General features: G+C 40.1%; 1 protein-coding gene across 5 annotated transcripts in view; it reads right to left on the bottom strand.

Moving 5' to 3' along the window:
* The window catches only part of USP34 (ubiquitin specific peptidase 34), a 241,327-nt gene that overhangs the window by 211,577 nt on the left and 13,052 nt on the right, over window positions 1-16,698 (bottom strand). For all 5 annotated transcript variants that reach the window (XM_080686042.1, XM_080686046.1, XM_080686043.1 and 2 more), the window contains exon 2: window positions 1,070-1,157. In XM_080686042.1, the coding sequence (XP_080542168.1) occupies window positions 1,070-1,157 (88 nt within the window). The remainder of the gene's footprint in view (window positions 1-1,069; window positions 1,158-16,698) is intronic.

Genomic DNA, 16,698 nt, shown 5'->3' with positions numbered 1-16,698 from the left:
TACATTTTTTTTTAAAAAATATATATTTTATTGATTTTTTACAGAGAGGAAGAGAGAGGGATAGAGAGTTAGAAACATCGATGAGAGAGAAACATCGATCAGCTGCCTCCTGCACACCTCCTACTGGGGATCTGCCCGCAACCAAGGTACGTGCCCTTGACCAGAATCAAACCTGGGACCCTTCAGTCCGCAGGCTGACACTCTATCCACTGAGCCAAACCGGTTTCGGCTCATAAATTTTAAATAACTAAAATCTACAATGTTTTTAAACAAATATGTGTACCAATTTTATTGACAAAAGGAAAAAAAGTTGGGAAAGGTATTTTTTTGCACAGGAAATGCTTTTTTGAAATTAAAACTATTCTGATAAACTACCATCAGCTACCTTGTGTGCCTCAGGATGTTCATTTATGTTATCACTGCATTTAACATGTTCATTAATCATTGCACACACAATACCTCAAATATTCTCTACCCATAAAAATTTTAGAAGGACCAAGAAATTTAAACAGGCTAGACACACAAGAGAAAAAAATATTTACCCATAACCAACTAAAATCATGTTGAACAAAAATTTGCAAATACTTGAAACAAAGTTTGGTTATATTAATTATTGTGTTCCCTAAAGTTTTATTATCTATATTCTCATTATATGTATTATTTTTAAATGGATCTAATATACATAATAGGAAAGGAACAAATAGCAAGTGGCTTCCAGAAGGGTGAAAGTGTCATCTATCACATTAGTGATTTTTTTTTAAGTTTGTTATAGGTCTTTAGCTATGCCATAACAATTATGTAATCTCTCAAAATAATAATCTTTAAAATTTTGACCACATTCATATGTGTTAATAATGAAGGAGGGGGTTAAAGAAAAAATGAATTTTTATTGTTATGTTTTAAAAACAAAACCATAAATGAGTAAGGAAGAAAATTTAATAAATATTGATAAATTGTCATTTAACGACTAAAGGTATACAACCCAACATCCTAAAAGGAGAATTTGATGACCACGAAAATTTAAAATACAAATCACAAAGTAGTCTTCAACATACTTAAGAATACATACCTCTGTGTCCAGGAATTGATATAAGCAAATATTCTGAGAGTATGTTCCTTTCTGAGCTGCAGTCCATCACCGCCTTCTATATCTGATACTAAAATAAAGTAGAAAAGATAATTTTTAATTATGAATAAACATTGCTAAACCTATGTCAAAGCCAATGCTTCATTTAAAAAAAAAAAAAGCCTAGATTTTAGAAATGTAAATATTTCAGGTGACTTTATTTTTTGCTTTTATCAAAGATAATAAATCTTGGTTTAATTAATGACTAATTTGAGCTTAAGAAGAGATTTTAATATATGCAATTCTGAGCGGGGGTGGGGGGGGAGACATTTTGTAATTATTCTGGTATTGTCTCTCAAAACTGCAAATCCACCCTTCTGTTCTCTGTTTTGTGATGCTGGGGCTAGGACTTTTACAAGTTACATTTTTCATTTACAGCTGGCTTCCTGTTAAGATCTTCCTCCAGTGCCTACACAGCACTAGAAAAAGACTGGAAGGTAGAAAGAGACCAAGGACTCTCTAGCTTGCTATATCTGAAAGCAATACTCAGTAGCAGCATTGATTCCAGCCAGGCTCCAGCTTCTAAGAACCTATTCTCATGGTACCACTCTCTTAGAAGTACCAGGATTAGGCAGGCAGCATCCCTTCCCTGAAGTCCTAGACAACCCTCCTTCCTTTGTTTCTCCAGCCTCAGGGGAGAATGGATGTTTCCTGCAGTTATCATCATTGTCATCATTTTCTGGGTGTCCTCTGGGTTTCTTTGCTCTTTAAACCTTCAACATCTATTTGATTACTTCTCTTTATTAAATATTGATTTCAGGCACCAGGCCTCTAGTGTTTGTATAAAATCAGAGATCAGCCCAACTAGCGTGGCTCAGCGGTTGAGCATCGACCTGTGAACCAGGAGGTCATGGGTTCGATTCCCAGTCAGGGCACATTCCCAGGTTGTGGGCTCGATCGCCAGTGTGGGGACATGCAGGAGGCAGCCGATCAATGACTCACTCTCTCATCATTGACGTTTCTCTCTCCCTCTACCTTTCTTTCTGAAATCAATAAAAAAGTTGTTTTGTTTTGTTTTTGTTTTTAAAAAAGGCAGGAGAAAGAGAATAAAAGAGCTCTAAGTAAGATGGTTCTGCAGTGGGGGAACTAAACATATAATTTACATTTGATTTATCTAAAAACAAGTTTTACTCTTTTAGAGGAAATATAATAAATGCTGACAGAAACTCAACACACATGCATACAAACTTGGAAACTACTAACTATAGGAATGAAAGAAATGGTGTAAGTCAAAAAATGTAACTACAATATACTGCCTGGCTTAACAGTGAATAATATTTACATAGCCCCAGTAAACAAATACACAGTATTAATTCAAAAACAATTGGAAAAGGCATTGCAAGAGTAAAAAAACAAAAAACAGCTAATCCGTTTCTTTCCATCGAAGTCAATAGACCAATAGACCTTCCATAGGAGGAAGTCACCAGCTGAAAATATGTATCAAGAAATAACAATATGGCCCTAACCGGTTTGGCTCAGTGGATAGAGCGTCAGCCTGCGGACTCAAGGGTCCCAGGTTCGATTCCGGTCAAGGGCATGTACCCTGGTTGCGGGCACATACCCAGTGGGGAGTGTGCAGGAGGCAGCTGATCGATGTTTCTCTCTAATCAATGTTTCTAACTCTATATCCCTCTCCCTTCCTCTCTGTAAAAAAAAAAAAAAAAATCAATAAAATATAAAAAAAAAGAAATAACAATATGATTGATCATTTAAACCAGTGGTTTTCAGCCTTTTTCATCTCATGGCACACATAAACTACTAAAATTCTGTGGCACACCAAAAAACATACAAATTTTTTGCCAATCTGTCAAAAACTAGTTGTAATTTTGATTCATTCAAACTGGAAGGCTATTGTGTCGTCTGTTCTCATTTTTTATTTGACAATCTAAGAGAAAAGAGGTCAGTGCCCCTGACTAAATAGTCAGGTTTTAAAAATTCTTGCAGCACACCGGTTGAAAATCACTGATGTAGACACAGTCCCATCCCAAGGCTAGCACCATGAGCGCACTCCTAAGAGCAACATGAACAAGCCTTTGCAGACAGCTACTGGGTAGGTACAGAAAGGGTCCCAACTCTAGGGAAGTGGGAAAAAGCACACAAACTTGAGAATTCAGCACCACCTAGAGAAAGCAAATCAGAAGCTGTCAGCACTGAACCCAACTTTGCGTGATCTAGAGAAGGCATACAATCTTAAGAATTCCCTCCAAGGGTGTATAAGAAATGAGGAGGAGGTATATCCATAGAAAAGCATGAAAAAGCCTCAATCCCTAACAAAGCTGACACAGGTATATCTTTCTCGAAGCCAGTCAGTAAGGTGACTGCTTATTCAGATGTTAAAAAACAGCAACTCAAGACTTCAAGAAATATGAAAAAAAAAAAATCAAAGAACCTAAACCACTAAAAAAACTCAGTAATTTTTCAGTAACTAACCCCAAAGAGATGGATATCTGCGATTTGTCTAATAAAGATTTCAAAATAGTCCCTTTAAGGAAGCTCCATGACCTATAAACAAAAATCAGAAAAACAATACATAACAAAATGAGTTTTTGAAAAGACAAATATCATTTTAAAAAAAAGAACCTAAGTCTGGAGCTAAAGAATACAATGAATGAAGTAAAAATGTAATAGACAATAGCAACAGCAGACTTGATCATACATAAAAATCTGTGAAGTACAAGACATCTGAAGTTATAAAGTCAGCCCTGACCGGTTTGGCTCAGAGGACAGAGCATCAGCCTGTGGACTGAAAGGTCCCAGGTTCGATTCCGGTCAAGGGCATGTACCTTGGTTGCGGGCACATCCCCAGTAGGGGGTGTGCAGGAGGCAGCTGATCGATGTTTCTCTCTCATCGATGTTTCTAACTCTCTATCCCTCTCTCTTCCTCTCTGTAAAAAATCAATAAAATATATTTAAAAAAAAAAAAAAAGATCTAAATGGACATTTCTCCAAAGAAGATATACAAATGACAAGTACGTACGTACATAAAAGATGGTCATCGTTATTCATCGGGGAAATACCAAAACCACAAAGATATACCACTTTACAACCACTAGGATGACTAGAATAAGACAGGTGTACCTTGTTTTGCAATGAGCTTGCGATTATTGCGTTTTAATCAACATCAAGGCAAGAACCTCCACCAGCAAAAAAGATAATTGACTCACTGAAGGCTCAGATGATGGTTAGCATTTTTTTAGCAATAAAGTATTTTAATTTTTTTTGTTGTTGTTAATCCTCACCCAAGGATTTTTTGTCCCATTGCTTTTCAGAGTGGAAGGAAGGGAGGGAAGAAGCGGGGAGAGAGACATATAGATTGGTTGCATCCTGCATACCACCAACCAGGGTTGGGGAGTGAACCTGCAACCCAAGTACACACCCTTGATCGGGAATCAAACCAGATACCTCTTGGTTCATGGGTCGACACTCAATGACTGAGCAACACCAGCCAGGGTACATTGTTTTTTAAGACACAATGCTATTACATACTTAACAGACTACAGTATAGTGTAGACAAAACGTATAGGCACTGGAAAAAAAAAAATTGTGACTTCCTTTATTGTGATATTTGTTTTATTATAGTGATCTGGAACGAAACCAACAAAATCTCCAAGGTATGCATGTAGTCAAAATAACAAGTGTTAGTAAAGATGTGGAGAAGATGGAACGCTCATACACTGCTAAAGGAAATATAAAATGGTGTAGCATTTTGGGAGGAAGTCTTGCAGTTTTTGAAAAAAATTAAAGAGTTACCATTTGACCTAGTAATTCAACTCCTAGCTATATACCCAAGAGAAATGAAAACATAAGTCCACAGAAAAACTTTTACACAAATGTTCACAGAAGCATTATTCACAACAGCTAAAAGGTAAAAACAAGCAAAATGTTCAATAACTGATGAATAAACAAAATGTGGTGTGTATATATACATACAATGGAATATTAAGCCATGAAAAGAAATGAAGTATTGATACATGCTCCACCATGGATGAATCCTGAAAACATGTTAAACGAAAGTAGTCACAAAAGACAGTGTATTATGATCCCATTTATGTGAAAGGTTCAAAATAAGCAAACACATAAAGAAAGTAGATAATTGCTTTGGGTTGGGAGGATGGGGGGGGGGGTTAAATGATATTTGTTTATTTTTTAGGTAATGGAAGTGTTCTCATTGCTTGTGGTGATGATTACATAATTCTGTGAATATACTGAAAGCCATGGAGTTGTAGAGTTTTAATGGGTGAGGTAATAGGTTTTTTTAAATAGTTTATTTATTTTTAGAGAGGAAGGGAGAGAAACATCGATGTGAGAGAGAAACAACAATCAGCTGCCTCTTGCATGCCCCCCATTGGGGAATGAGTCCGAAACCCGGCCATGTGCCCTGACCAGGAATCAAATTGGCAACCTTTCAGTGCACAGGATGACGCTCAACCAAATGAGCAACACCAGCCAGGGCGTAATGGTTGAGTTTTAATGTAAAGCTGTTAACAATACAGTAAAATAATAAAAAGGTCTGTGGATATCCCATTTAAAATAGAAACAATAAACAAAAATACCTAGGAATAAATGTAAAGGAAACACATAGAACTTGCATAAAGGGGGGAAAAACCCACAGAAGTTCACAAAGAAAACATAGAAGATCATATAAATTTAAAAACACATTATGCTTGCTAAACAGGCAAAATCAAGATGTTAGCTCTATATATAATATGCAATTTCAATTAAAATTCCAATGGGGAGGAGAGGCAATGCAAGAAACAAAATGATTCTTAAGTGTTTTTGTTTGTTTTTTAAATATATTTTTTTATTGATTTCAGAGAGGAAGAGAGAGGGAGAGAGGTAGAAACATCAATGATGAGAAGGAATCATTGATTGGCTGCCTCCTACACGCTCCCTACTGGGGACCGAGCCCACAACCCGGGCATGTGCCCTTGACCAGAATGGAACCTGGGATCCTTGAGTCCGCAGTCCAACACTCTATCCACTGATCCAAACCAGCTAAGGCAGGATTCTTAAGTTTTACCTCAAGGAATAAATAACTTTTCAGTAGCTATTTGGCCTAATGCTATCAGGTACGAAAATGTACCATAAAGCAACTAAATTAAAACCAGATAATTAATTGCAAAGCTTAAAAATAGACCTCTAGGACTACACTCAAGAATTTTTAATAAAGGTGGCATTTCCAATCAGTGGAAAAAAGATGGGTGATAAGAACACTGAGTAATACTTTGGAAAAATTGTTAGAACTCACTTCAAAAAACATTTGCCAAAATAAATTTCAGGTGTATTAAAATTTTTTTTAACCATAAAAGCTTAAAAAGTAAATATCTGATCTCAGAGTGGGCAAAGCCTTTCTAAATAATAAACTACTTACTACTAAAACTTAGAAATCAAATATGTTGATACAAATAATGAAAAAATCCTCAATATTTGAACTCTTGCCCTGGCTGGTTTGGCTCAGTGGATAGAGCGTTGGCCGGCAGACTGAAGAATGCCGGGTTCGATTCCAATCAAGAGCACATGCCCAGATTGAGGGCTCAATCCCCAATAGGGGGTGTGCAGGATGCAGCCAATCAATGATTCTCTCATCATTGATATTTCTATCTTTCCCTCCCCTTTCCTCTCTGAAATCAGTAAAAACTTATTTTAAAATATCTATATCGAAACTCTTGCAGGAACCAAAAAGTTTAGGGGATTGACTATATCTTTTTTCTCTCTACTACATAGATTTCTAAAAATGGAATATCTAATGCAAACAGGCACTCTCAAATACTGCTATTGGGGTATAAATTAGTATAAACCTCTCTAGAATGCAATTAAGCAATCAGAAGCCTTAAATATTTTTATCTTTTGACCCAGGACATGTCCCAGGTTTCTATTCGCAAAAATATTTTCATAACTTTTTTACAGGAAAACACTAGTGTTATATTCAAAATATGAATAGACTGCCTTTAAATTCTATTTTCAGATACACATAAGGATATGAGAAAATGCTCATTTAAAAAAGCAAATACTATGTATGAGCTCAATTTTACATGTATTCATTGAAAATTATCTGGGCCCTAGCTAGTTTGGCTCAGTGGAAAGAGCATCAGCCTATGGACTGAAGGGTCCCGGATTCGATGCCGATCAAGGACACATGACGCCCTGATTGCGGGCTTGATCCCCACAGGAACATGCAGGAGGCAGCCAATCAATGATTCTCTCATGATTTATGTTTTTAGCTCGCTTTCTCTCTAAAATCAATGAAAATATATTTTTAAAAATAATAATTTTAAAATGAGAAAATTAGCTGGAATGATATACAGTAGTCTCCCCTTATCCATGGGCGATACATTACAAGATCCCCAGTGGATGCATAACACTGTGGATAGTACTGAATCTTTATTTTTTAATATATTTTATTGATTTTTTTACAGAGAGGAAGGGAGAGGGATAGAGAGTGAGAAACATCAATGAGAGAGAAACATCGAACAGCTGCCTCCTGCACACCTACTACTGGGGATGTGCCCGCAACCAAGGTACATGCCCTTGACCAGAATCGAACCTGGGACCTTTCAGTCTGCAGGCCGACGCTCTATCCACTGAGCCAAACCGGTTCAGGGCAGTATTGAATCTTATATACTAATATACTTTGTTTTTTCCTGTACATACATATACTTTACAGCTTCTCTTTTGCATTCCAAATTGCCAGCCTCACTACTCTAGTGCTTTGGGGAAGATGCACATCCTGAGTGGGACAGAGGGTGAAGGTGCAAGATTTTATCACACTACTCAGAACAGCTCACAATTTAAAAGTTACAAATTTTTTATTTTTGGAATTCTCCACTCAATGATTTTGGACCATGGTTGATGACTGCTAATATCTCAAATCGCAGAAAGCAAAACTGCAGATGAAGGGGACTACTGTAAAATTTTAACAATGTAATTACAAATGTTTTATGTCAGTATTTTCAAAGCTTTCTACACTGATCATATATATTACATCCATTAGTAAAAGAAAAAATTGTTTTAATAAAACAGGAAGGGAAAGCATTGATTAATGTTAAAAGTTAGAGAGAAAATCTCCCCATTTGCTTTGGTAAACAGGAGGCCACTGGTAACCTGTGACAATATAGTTTTTAATCAACAGCAGAAGCCAGATTTCAGAAGCTTAAGGAGAATTTAAGATGCTGGAGGTAAATCAAAGAGAGATAGATGCCCGGCTGGTGTAGATCAGTGGTTGACCATCAACCCATGAACCAAGAGGTCCCGGTTCAATTTCTGGTTGTGGTCTCAATACCCAGTGGGGGATGTGGAGGAGGCAGCTGATTGATGTTTTTCATCAATGTTTCATCTCTCTATCCCTCTCCCTTCCTCTACCTCTCTAAAATCAATAAAAACGTATTTTAAAAAGAGAGAAAGAGAGCTGAAGAGCAATTAAGGTTCTAGAGGAAATGAAAGGAAATAAATACAACCAGAGACAATTCTTTGTCAAGTTTCAAGAAAGACAAACTATGTTTACTTTTCCTACAAATTTTTTCACTAAATAACCATTTCTCAATGACAATCTTTTTTAAATTGCTCCAAGGTCAATTTCAATTCTATCCAATCCATGAACACTTCTCCAATCTTACCAAAAACTAAATTCCTCCCACTGTGCTTCAACTACATATAATTTATGAAATTTCTCTTCTCATACTGTTGTGTGTTTTTGCATATTACTTATTTAATCCCCATAAAATCCCTATCAGGTATATATTTAGGCTATTATCCTCATTTCCAAATAAGGAAAAAAACCCTAAGATTAGGGAATTTAACCACAGCCAAGCATCTAATAAATGACAGGGACACAATTTCAACACAGGTCAGTCAAATTCCAGAAATCACTCCCTCAACTACCATCCTACTACCTCATCTGTACTGAACTCTAACCTTCCTTTAAGGGAAGATATCCATGTAAATGTATTTCTACATCTATCATAGTGTACTGTACAATGTTTTACACATGTTAAACGTTCAATATATTTGTTACATACTGAAAAAAAGTATTTAAATATGGAGAGTTAAGGAAAACACACAAAATAATCAATTCAGTAAATGTAACGTTAAAAATGGTTTTCAGACTCTGGCCTAGTAGCTCAGTTGGTTAGAGCATCATCCCAATATGCAAAGGTTGTGGGTTTGATCTCGTCAGGACATACAAAAAGCAACCAATAAATGCATAAATAAATTCTGCCTAGAAACAATTTCACCTTCTTCATTCATGGCCCCAACATGCCAAATTTCTTTTTGAGAAACATCTACGTTTTAGCTAGGAGGTTTCAGTGGGATCAGCTTCAGGAATGGGTCATAATCAGTTTAAGACAACTAAACCCATCCTCTTTGAACTCTTCCAAGGAATAAGGCCAATGATATATGAAGTGCCATTTGCTATTGAAGTTTTAGAAAAAGATGCTTCCTTATTCTTGTACAGTATGTTTCCAAAGAGATTCTCTTTTCCTATGTGTAGTATAAATATGTGATTCTCCAAACAGCGTGGTATAAAAATGGCAAAATAGCTATTTCTACTTCCATTAAGAGGACCAAACTGAAGTCAAAACCAAGAAAACACAGCAGAATAAGCCATAAAGTAATGAAGTCCTGATAGTGTTATGAATGCATAGATTAATAGTACACACCTGGAATGCTTAGTCATAGCTTTTTTAAAAATGTTGTTGTTTCTGCCATATGGACTGTTTTTTCTTTCTGATTCTTGTGATAGACTACTAACCAGTTCAAAAGTAAGTCCCAATCTTAGATTTTTTAACCCAAGGGGGGTGGGGTAAGGAGGACACCACAAAGACAAGAAACGACAGTATTTGAAATATCCAAGAAAACAGGGCGAACCACCACATCAAGCCTACCCTGTCCTCTCTATCATTAACCATCTACAGTGATCTTAACATTTTTCCAACTATTTTAACAAATAAGTATTAATCCTAGTATTTATGGGTATTGTGAAAGTTAATATAACAGATAGTTGCAATCAAAGAACTTCATAGTCTTGGCCCTGGATGATTTGGCTCAGTGGATAGAGCGTTGGGCTGCGGACTACAGGGTCCCAGGTGTGTTGTTTTTTAATATATTTTATTGATTTTTTTACAGAGAGGAAGGGAGAGGGACAGAGAGTTAGAAACATCGATGAGAGAGAAACATCGATCAGCTGCCGCCTGCACATTCCCACTGGGGATATGCCCACAACCAAGGTACATGCCCTTGACCGGAATCGAACCCGGGACCCTTGAGTCTGCAGGCCGACACTCTATCCACTGAGCCAAACCGGCTAGGGCGGGTCCCAGGTTTGATTCCCAGTCAGGGCACATGCCTGGGTTGCGGGCTAAATCCCCAGGAGGGGGTGTGAAGGAGGCAGACAATAGATGATTCTCATCATTGATGTTTCTCTCTCTCGCCCTCTCCCTTCCTCTCTGAAGTCAATAAAAATAAAAACTAAATTTTAAAAGAACTTATATTCTTGTAAAATAAACATTAAACAAGTAAATTAAAATAAATGCGTAATTCTAAACCAGCCGTGGGCAAACTACGGCCCGCGGGCCGGATCCGGCTGTTCTATCCGGTTCTCTTGCTCTCCCCTCCGCTCCTTTACTTTGAATTTATATTAGTTCACACAAACACTCCATCCATGCTTTTGTTCCGGCCCTCCGGTCCAGTTTAAGAACCCATTGTGGCCCTCGAGTCAAAAAGTTTGCCCACCCCTGTTCTAAACTGTGGTGCTATGAAGGTTAAGAACCAGAACTACTTTAGACTGGATGTTCAAAAAAGGCCTCTCTGAAAAAATAACATGTAAGTAAAGACTTGAAAGGCATAGGAAGGTGGTAAGTTCCAGGCTAAGTGGAAATTCTACAACTAGAAGAGAAGAGAAAAGCACACTGAGACTCAGAAGAGGTACAGAGGCGCACGGAGAGGGCTGGCACCTGAGTACACGGCTGGCTTTTTCAATCTGGAGGGAGACACAAGCTCCCGACTGCTCTGAACTCAAGTTCTGGGCGAGACTCAGGGGAGCCATACTCATACGGGGAGAAACTGGACTGTCTGGCAGCGGGCGGAACTCGAGGGCGGTTTTCTCTCAGAGGGACTTGCAGCAATTACCGAGGGACACTGAGACCCGGGGGCCTCTTGTGGGCAGGGCTGACAGGAAGCCATTGCTGTTTGCTCCGCCCTGAGACTCCGCCCCATCCAATCTGTGAGCAGAGGCTTTTGCATATGAATGGCCTGGTCCTTTGAAATCTAAACTTACCTAACAAACTGCAGCTGAGTCAGAGAGACCCAGAACATCCAAAAGAAGGCCCAAGGCCCCACAGCAGCTTGCATTGCTTCACAGCTGGGCCTCATCTGGGCACCTCCAAAACTCAAAGAAAAGGAATCTGCAGATCTCTCCATAGCTCCTGCTGGGTGGCCTCAGGCAGAGGCTAAATTAGCACCTCCTTGGAGATCCAAGAGCCAGTGTACCCAGGGGTCAGAGTAGGACCATCCAGATTAAAAATCCTCAGATCCATAAGGGACACACTCAGGGGACAGACTCAGTGAGCACCAAAGCCCCACTGAAGCAAATCTTGCCTTATAAGGGTGTCTCCAGTACAGAAGTTCTCCCATCCTAGACACAGCTGATCCTCACAGCCAATTGGCCTGGAGGTCAATTCCTCCCAGTGATAACAACAACAATCAAGGCTTAACTACAACAAGACTGTGTACACAGCCCACATAAGGGTGCACCAAGAGTGTCCACCTCAGGTATCTGGGGAGGCTGAGCCACTGGGCCCCATAGGACACCTAGCACACAAAGCCACTCTATCAACTCAGGGAAGCAGCCAAAATGTGGAGACAAAGAAACAGATCACAAATGAGAGAAATAGAGGAAAGCAAACGACTAGATATAGAGTTCAAAACTACGGTTATAAGGTTTTTCAAGAATTGTCTAGAAAAGGCCGATAAATTTAGCGAAACCCTCGAGGATATGAAAAAGGACCAACTAGAAATTAAGCATACACTGACTGAAATTAAAAATAATATACAGAGATCCAACAGCAGACTAGAGGATCACAAGAATCAAGTCAAAGATTTGAAATGCAAAGAAGCAAAAAACACCCAACTGGAAAAGCAAAATGAAAAAAGAATCCAAAAATATGAAGTTGTCTCGGGGACAACTTCAAGCGTTCCAACATCAGAATTATGGGGGTGCCAGAAGAAGAGAGAGCAAGATACTGAAAACCTATTTGAAGAAATAATGACAGAAAATGTCCCCCACCTGGTGAAAGAAATAGACTTACAAGTCCAGGAAGCCCACAGAACCCCAAACAAAAGGAATCCAAAGAGGACCACACCAAGACACATCATAATTAAAATGCCAAGGGCAAAAGACAAAGAGAGAATCTTAAAAGCAGCAAGAGAAAAACAGTTACCTACAAGGGAGCACCCATATGACTGTCAGCTGATTTCTCAACATAAACTATGCAGGCCAGATTGCAGTGGCAAGAAATATTCAAAGTGATGAATAGCAAGAACCTGCAACCAAAATTACTCTACCCAGCAAAGCTATCATTCAGAATTGAAGGTCAGATAAAGAGCTTCACAGATAAGAAAAAGCTAAAGGAGTTCATCACCACCAAACCAAGATTATATGAAATGCTAAAAGGCATTCTTTAAGAAGAGGAAGAAGAAGAAAAAGGTAAAGATAAAAATTATGAACAACAAATACCTATCTATCAACAAGTGAATCTAAAAATCAAGTGAATAAAAAATCTGATGAAAAGAATAATCTGGGAGAAACCAAGATGGCGGCATAGGTAAGCACCTAGGCTGCTGCCTCGCACAACAATTTCGAATCCACAACTAAAAGACAGAACAGACACCATCCAGAACCACAGGAAAGCTGGCTGAGTGAAAATTCTACAACTAGAAGGAAAGAGAAAAGCTCACAGAGAATTGGAGGTACAGCAAAGGGTCTTTGTGCGCGCAGAGAGGAAGGGCGGCTGAGAGCCTGGCTGACTTTCTCTGGCGGAAGGGGGAAGGAAGCCCCCGACTGCACTGGGCCCCAGTTCTGACTGCACTGAACCCCAGTTCCAGGCAAGCCCCTGGGGACCCACGCTCTTGTGCAGGGAATCTGGACTCTCGGGCGGAGACTCGGGAGCCGGGGAAGGCAGAGGTCTGAAGGCGCGCGCGTGCCAATGCGCACAAAGGCTGCGGAGGTTGCTACAGGCTTTCCCTAGTGGAAGGGAGTCAGAAGCTCCTGACTGCACTGAGCCCCAGTTCTGACTGCAGTGAACCCCAGTTCCAGGCGAGCCCCTGGGGACCCACTCTCTTGTGCAGGGAATCTGGACTCTCGGGCGGAGACTCGGGAGCCGGGGAAGGCAGAGGTCTGCGCGTGCACGCAAGGGCAAGGCTGACGGGAAGCCAAGACTGTCTGCTCCGCCCTGAGACTCCACCCCATCCAAGCTGAGCACAGAGGCTATTGCAATTTGGCAAGTCTAATCCTATAAGGCTGTCTCCAGCACCAAACTTCTCCCAGCATAGACACAGCTGATCCTTACAGCCAACTGGCCTGGAGGTCAATTCCTCCCAGTGATACCAACAACAATCAAGACTTAATTACAACAAGGCTGTACACACAGTCCACAAAGGGGTGCACCAAGAGTGTCCACCTCAGGTTAACTGGGGAGGCCGACCCACTGGGCCATATTGGAAACCTAGCACACAAATCTACCCTACCAACTCAGGGAAGCAATGAAAATGCGGCGTCAAAGAAACAGATCACAAACGAAAGAAATGGAGGAAGACAAACGACTGGATATAGAATTCAAAACCACGGTTATAAGGCTTTTCAAGAATATCCTAGAAAAGGCTGATAAATATAACGAGACCCTCAAAGATATGAAAAAGGACCAACTAGAAATTAAACATACACTGTCTGAAATAAAAAATATTATACAGAGAGCTGAAACCGGTTTGGCTCAGTGGATAGAGCGTCGGCCTGCAGACTGAAGGTCCCAGGTTCAATTCCGGTCAAGGGCATGTACCTTGGTTGCGGGCACATCCTCAGTGAGAGGTGTGCAGGAGGCAGCTGATCGATGTTTCCCTCTCATCGATGTTTCTAGCTCTCTATCCCTCTCCCTTCCTCTTTGTAAAATATCAATAAAGTATATTTAAAAAAAATATATTACACAGAGACCCAAAAACAGACTAGAGGAACACAAGAATCAAGTCAAAGAATTGAAATACAAATAAGCAAAAAACAGTCAACCGAAAAAGCAAAAAGAAAAAAAAAAATCCAAAATGTTGAAGATAGTGTAAGAAGACTCTGGGACAACTTCGAGCGTACCAACATCAGAATTATGGGGGTGCCAGAAGAAGAGAGAGAGCAAGATACTGAAAACCTATTTGAAGAAATAATGACAGAAAACTTCCCCCACCTGGTAAAAGAAATAGACTTACAAGTCCAGGAAGCGCACAGAACCCCAAACAAAAGGAATCCAAAGAGGACCACACCAAGACACATCATAATTAAAATGCCAAGAGCAAATGACAAAGAGAGAATATTAAAAGCAGCAAGAGAAAAACAGTTAATTACCTACAAGGGAGCACCCCTACGACTGTCAGCTGATTTCTCAACAGAAACTATGCAGGCCAGACGGGAGTGGCAAGAAATTTTCAATGTGATGAATAGCAAGAACCTACAACCAAGATTACTCTACCCAGCAAAGCTATCATTCAGAATTGAAGGTCAGATAAAGAGCTTCACAGATAAGAAAAAGGTAAAGGAGTTCATCACCACCAAACCAGGATTATATGAAATGCTGAAAGGTATTCTTAAAGAAGAGGAAGAAGAAAAAAGTAAAGATAAAAATTATGAACAACAAATACATATCTATCAACAAGTGAACCTAAAAATCAAGTGAATTAAAAACCTGAGGAACAGAATAATCTGGTGAATATAATAGAATCAGGGGCATAGAAAGGGAGTGGACTGATAATTCTCAGGGGGAAAGGGGTATGGAGGGTTCAGGAAGAGACTGGACAAAAATCATACACCTATGGATGAGGACAGTGGGGGGGAGGTAAGGGCAGAAGGTGGGGTGGGAACCAGGTGGAAGGGAGCTATGGGGAGAAAAAGGAGAAACAATTGTAATAATCTGAATAAAGATTTATTAAAAAAAAAAAAGAAGAATCTGGTGAATATAACAGAATCAGGGGCATAGAAAGGGAGTGGACTGAATCTTCAGGGGAAAGGGGTGTAGGGGGTGCGGGAAGAGACTGGACAAAAATCATACACCTATTGCCGAAACCGGTTTGGCTCAGTGGATAGAGCGTCGGCCTGTGGACTGAAGGGTCCCAGGTTCGATTCCAGTCAAGGGCATGTACCTTGGTTGCGGGCACATCCCCAGTGGGAGGTGTGCAGGAGGCAGCTCATCGATGTTTCTCTCTCATCGATGTTTCTAGCTCTCTATCCCTCTCCCTTCCTCTCTGTAAAATATCAATAAAATATATTTTTTTTAAAAAATCATACACCTATAGATGAGGACAGTGAAGGGGGGTAAGGGCAGAGGGTGGGGTGGGAACCGGGTGGAGCGGAGCTATGGGGGGGGGGGGGGAGAGGAACAACTGTAATAATCTGAACAATTACGATTTACAAAAAAAAAAAAAAGAAGAAGCAACTGATGAGATGCTAAAATCCTCAACAAAATTTTAGCAAATCGGATCCAGCAATATATTAAAAAGATCATACACCATGACCAAGTGGGATTTATTTCAAGGATGCAAGGCTGGTACAATATTGACAAATCAATAAACGTGATACATCACATACACAAATTGAAAGACAAAAATCACATGATCCTATCAATAGACACAGAAAAAGCATTCAACACATTCCAATACCCATTTTTGATAAAAACCCTCAGCAAAGTGAGAATAGAGGCAGTATAACTCAACATGATAAAGGCCATACATGACAAATCTACAGCCAACATCATACTCAATGGGCAAAAACTAAAACAATTTCCCCTAAGAACAGGAACAAGATAGGGATGTCTGCTTTCACCACTCTTATTTAACACTAGAGGCCCAGAGCATGAAATTCTTGCACAGTGGCGGGGTGAGGGGTCCCTCAGCCCTGCACCCTCTCCAATCTGGGACCACTGGCTCCTAACTGCTCACCTGCCTGCCTGCCTGATCACCCCTAACTACCTCTGCCTGCTGGCCTGGTCACCCCCAACCGCCCTCCCCTCCCGGCCTGGTCGTCCCCAACCACCCTCCCCTGCGGGCCTGGTCGCCCCTAACTGCCCTCCACTGCCGGCCTGGTCGCCCCTAACTGCCTCTGCCTCAGCCTCCGCCACCGTGGCTTTATCTGGAAGGATGTCCGGATGGATGTCCAGAAGACATCCGGTCTAATTAGCATATTACCCTCTTATTAGTATAGATTAGTGGTCAGCAAACTGTGGTTCACGAGCCACATGTGGCTCTTTGGCCCCTTGAGTGTGGCTCTTCCACAAAATACGTGTGGGTGTGCATGTATAGTGCGATAGAAACTTCACGGCCCATGC

This window comes from Plecotus auritus (genome assembly GCF_963455305.1).
Source record: "Plecotus auritus genome assembly, chromosome: 8".
In the NCBI taxonomy this organism is placed as follows: Eukaryota; Metazoa; Chordata; class Mammalia; order Chiroptera; family Vespertilionidae; genus Plecotus; species Plecotus auritus.
The sequence above is the reverse complement of the archived record's forward strand: the minus strand, read 5'-3'. Positions and strand labels throughout refer to the sequence as shown.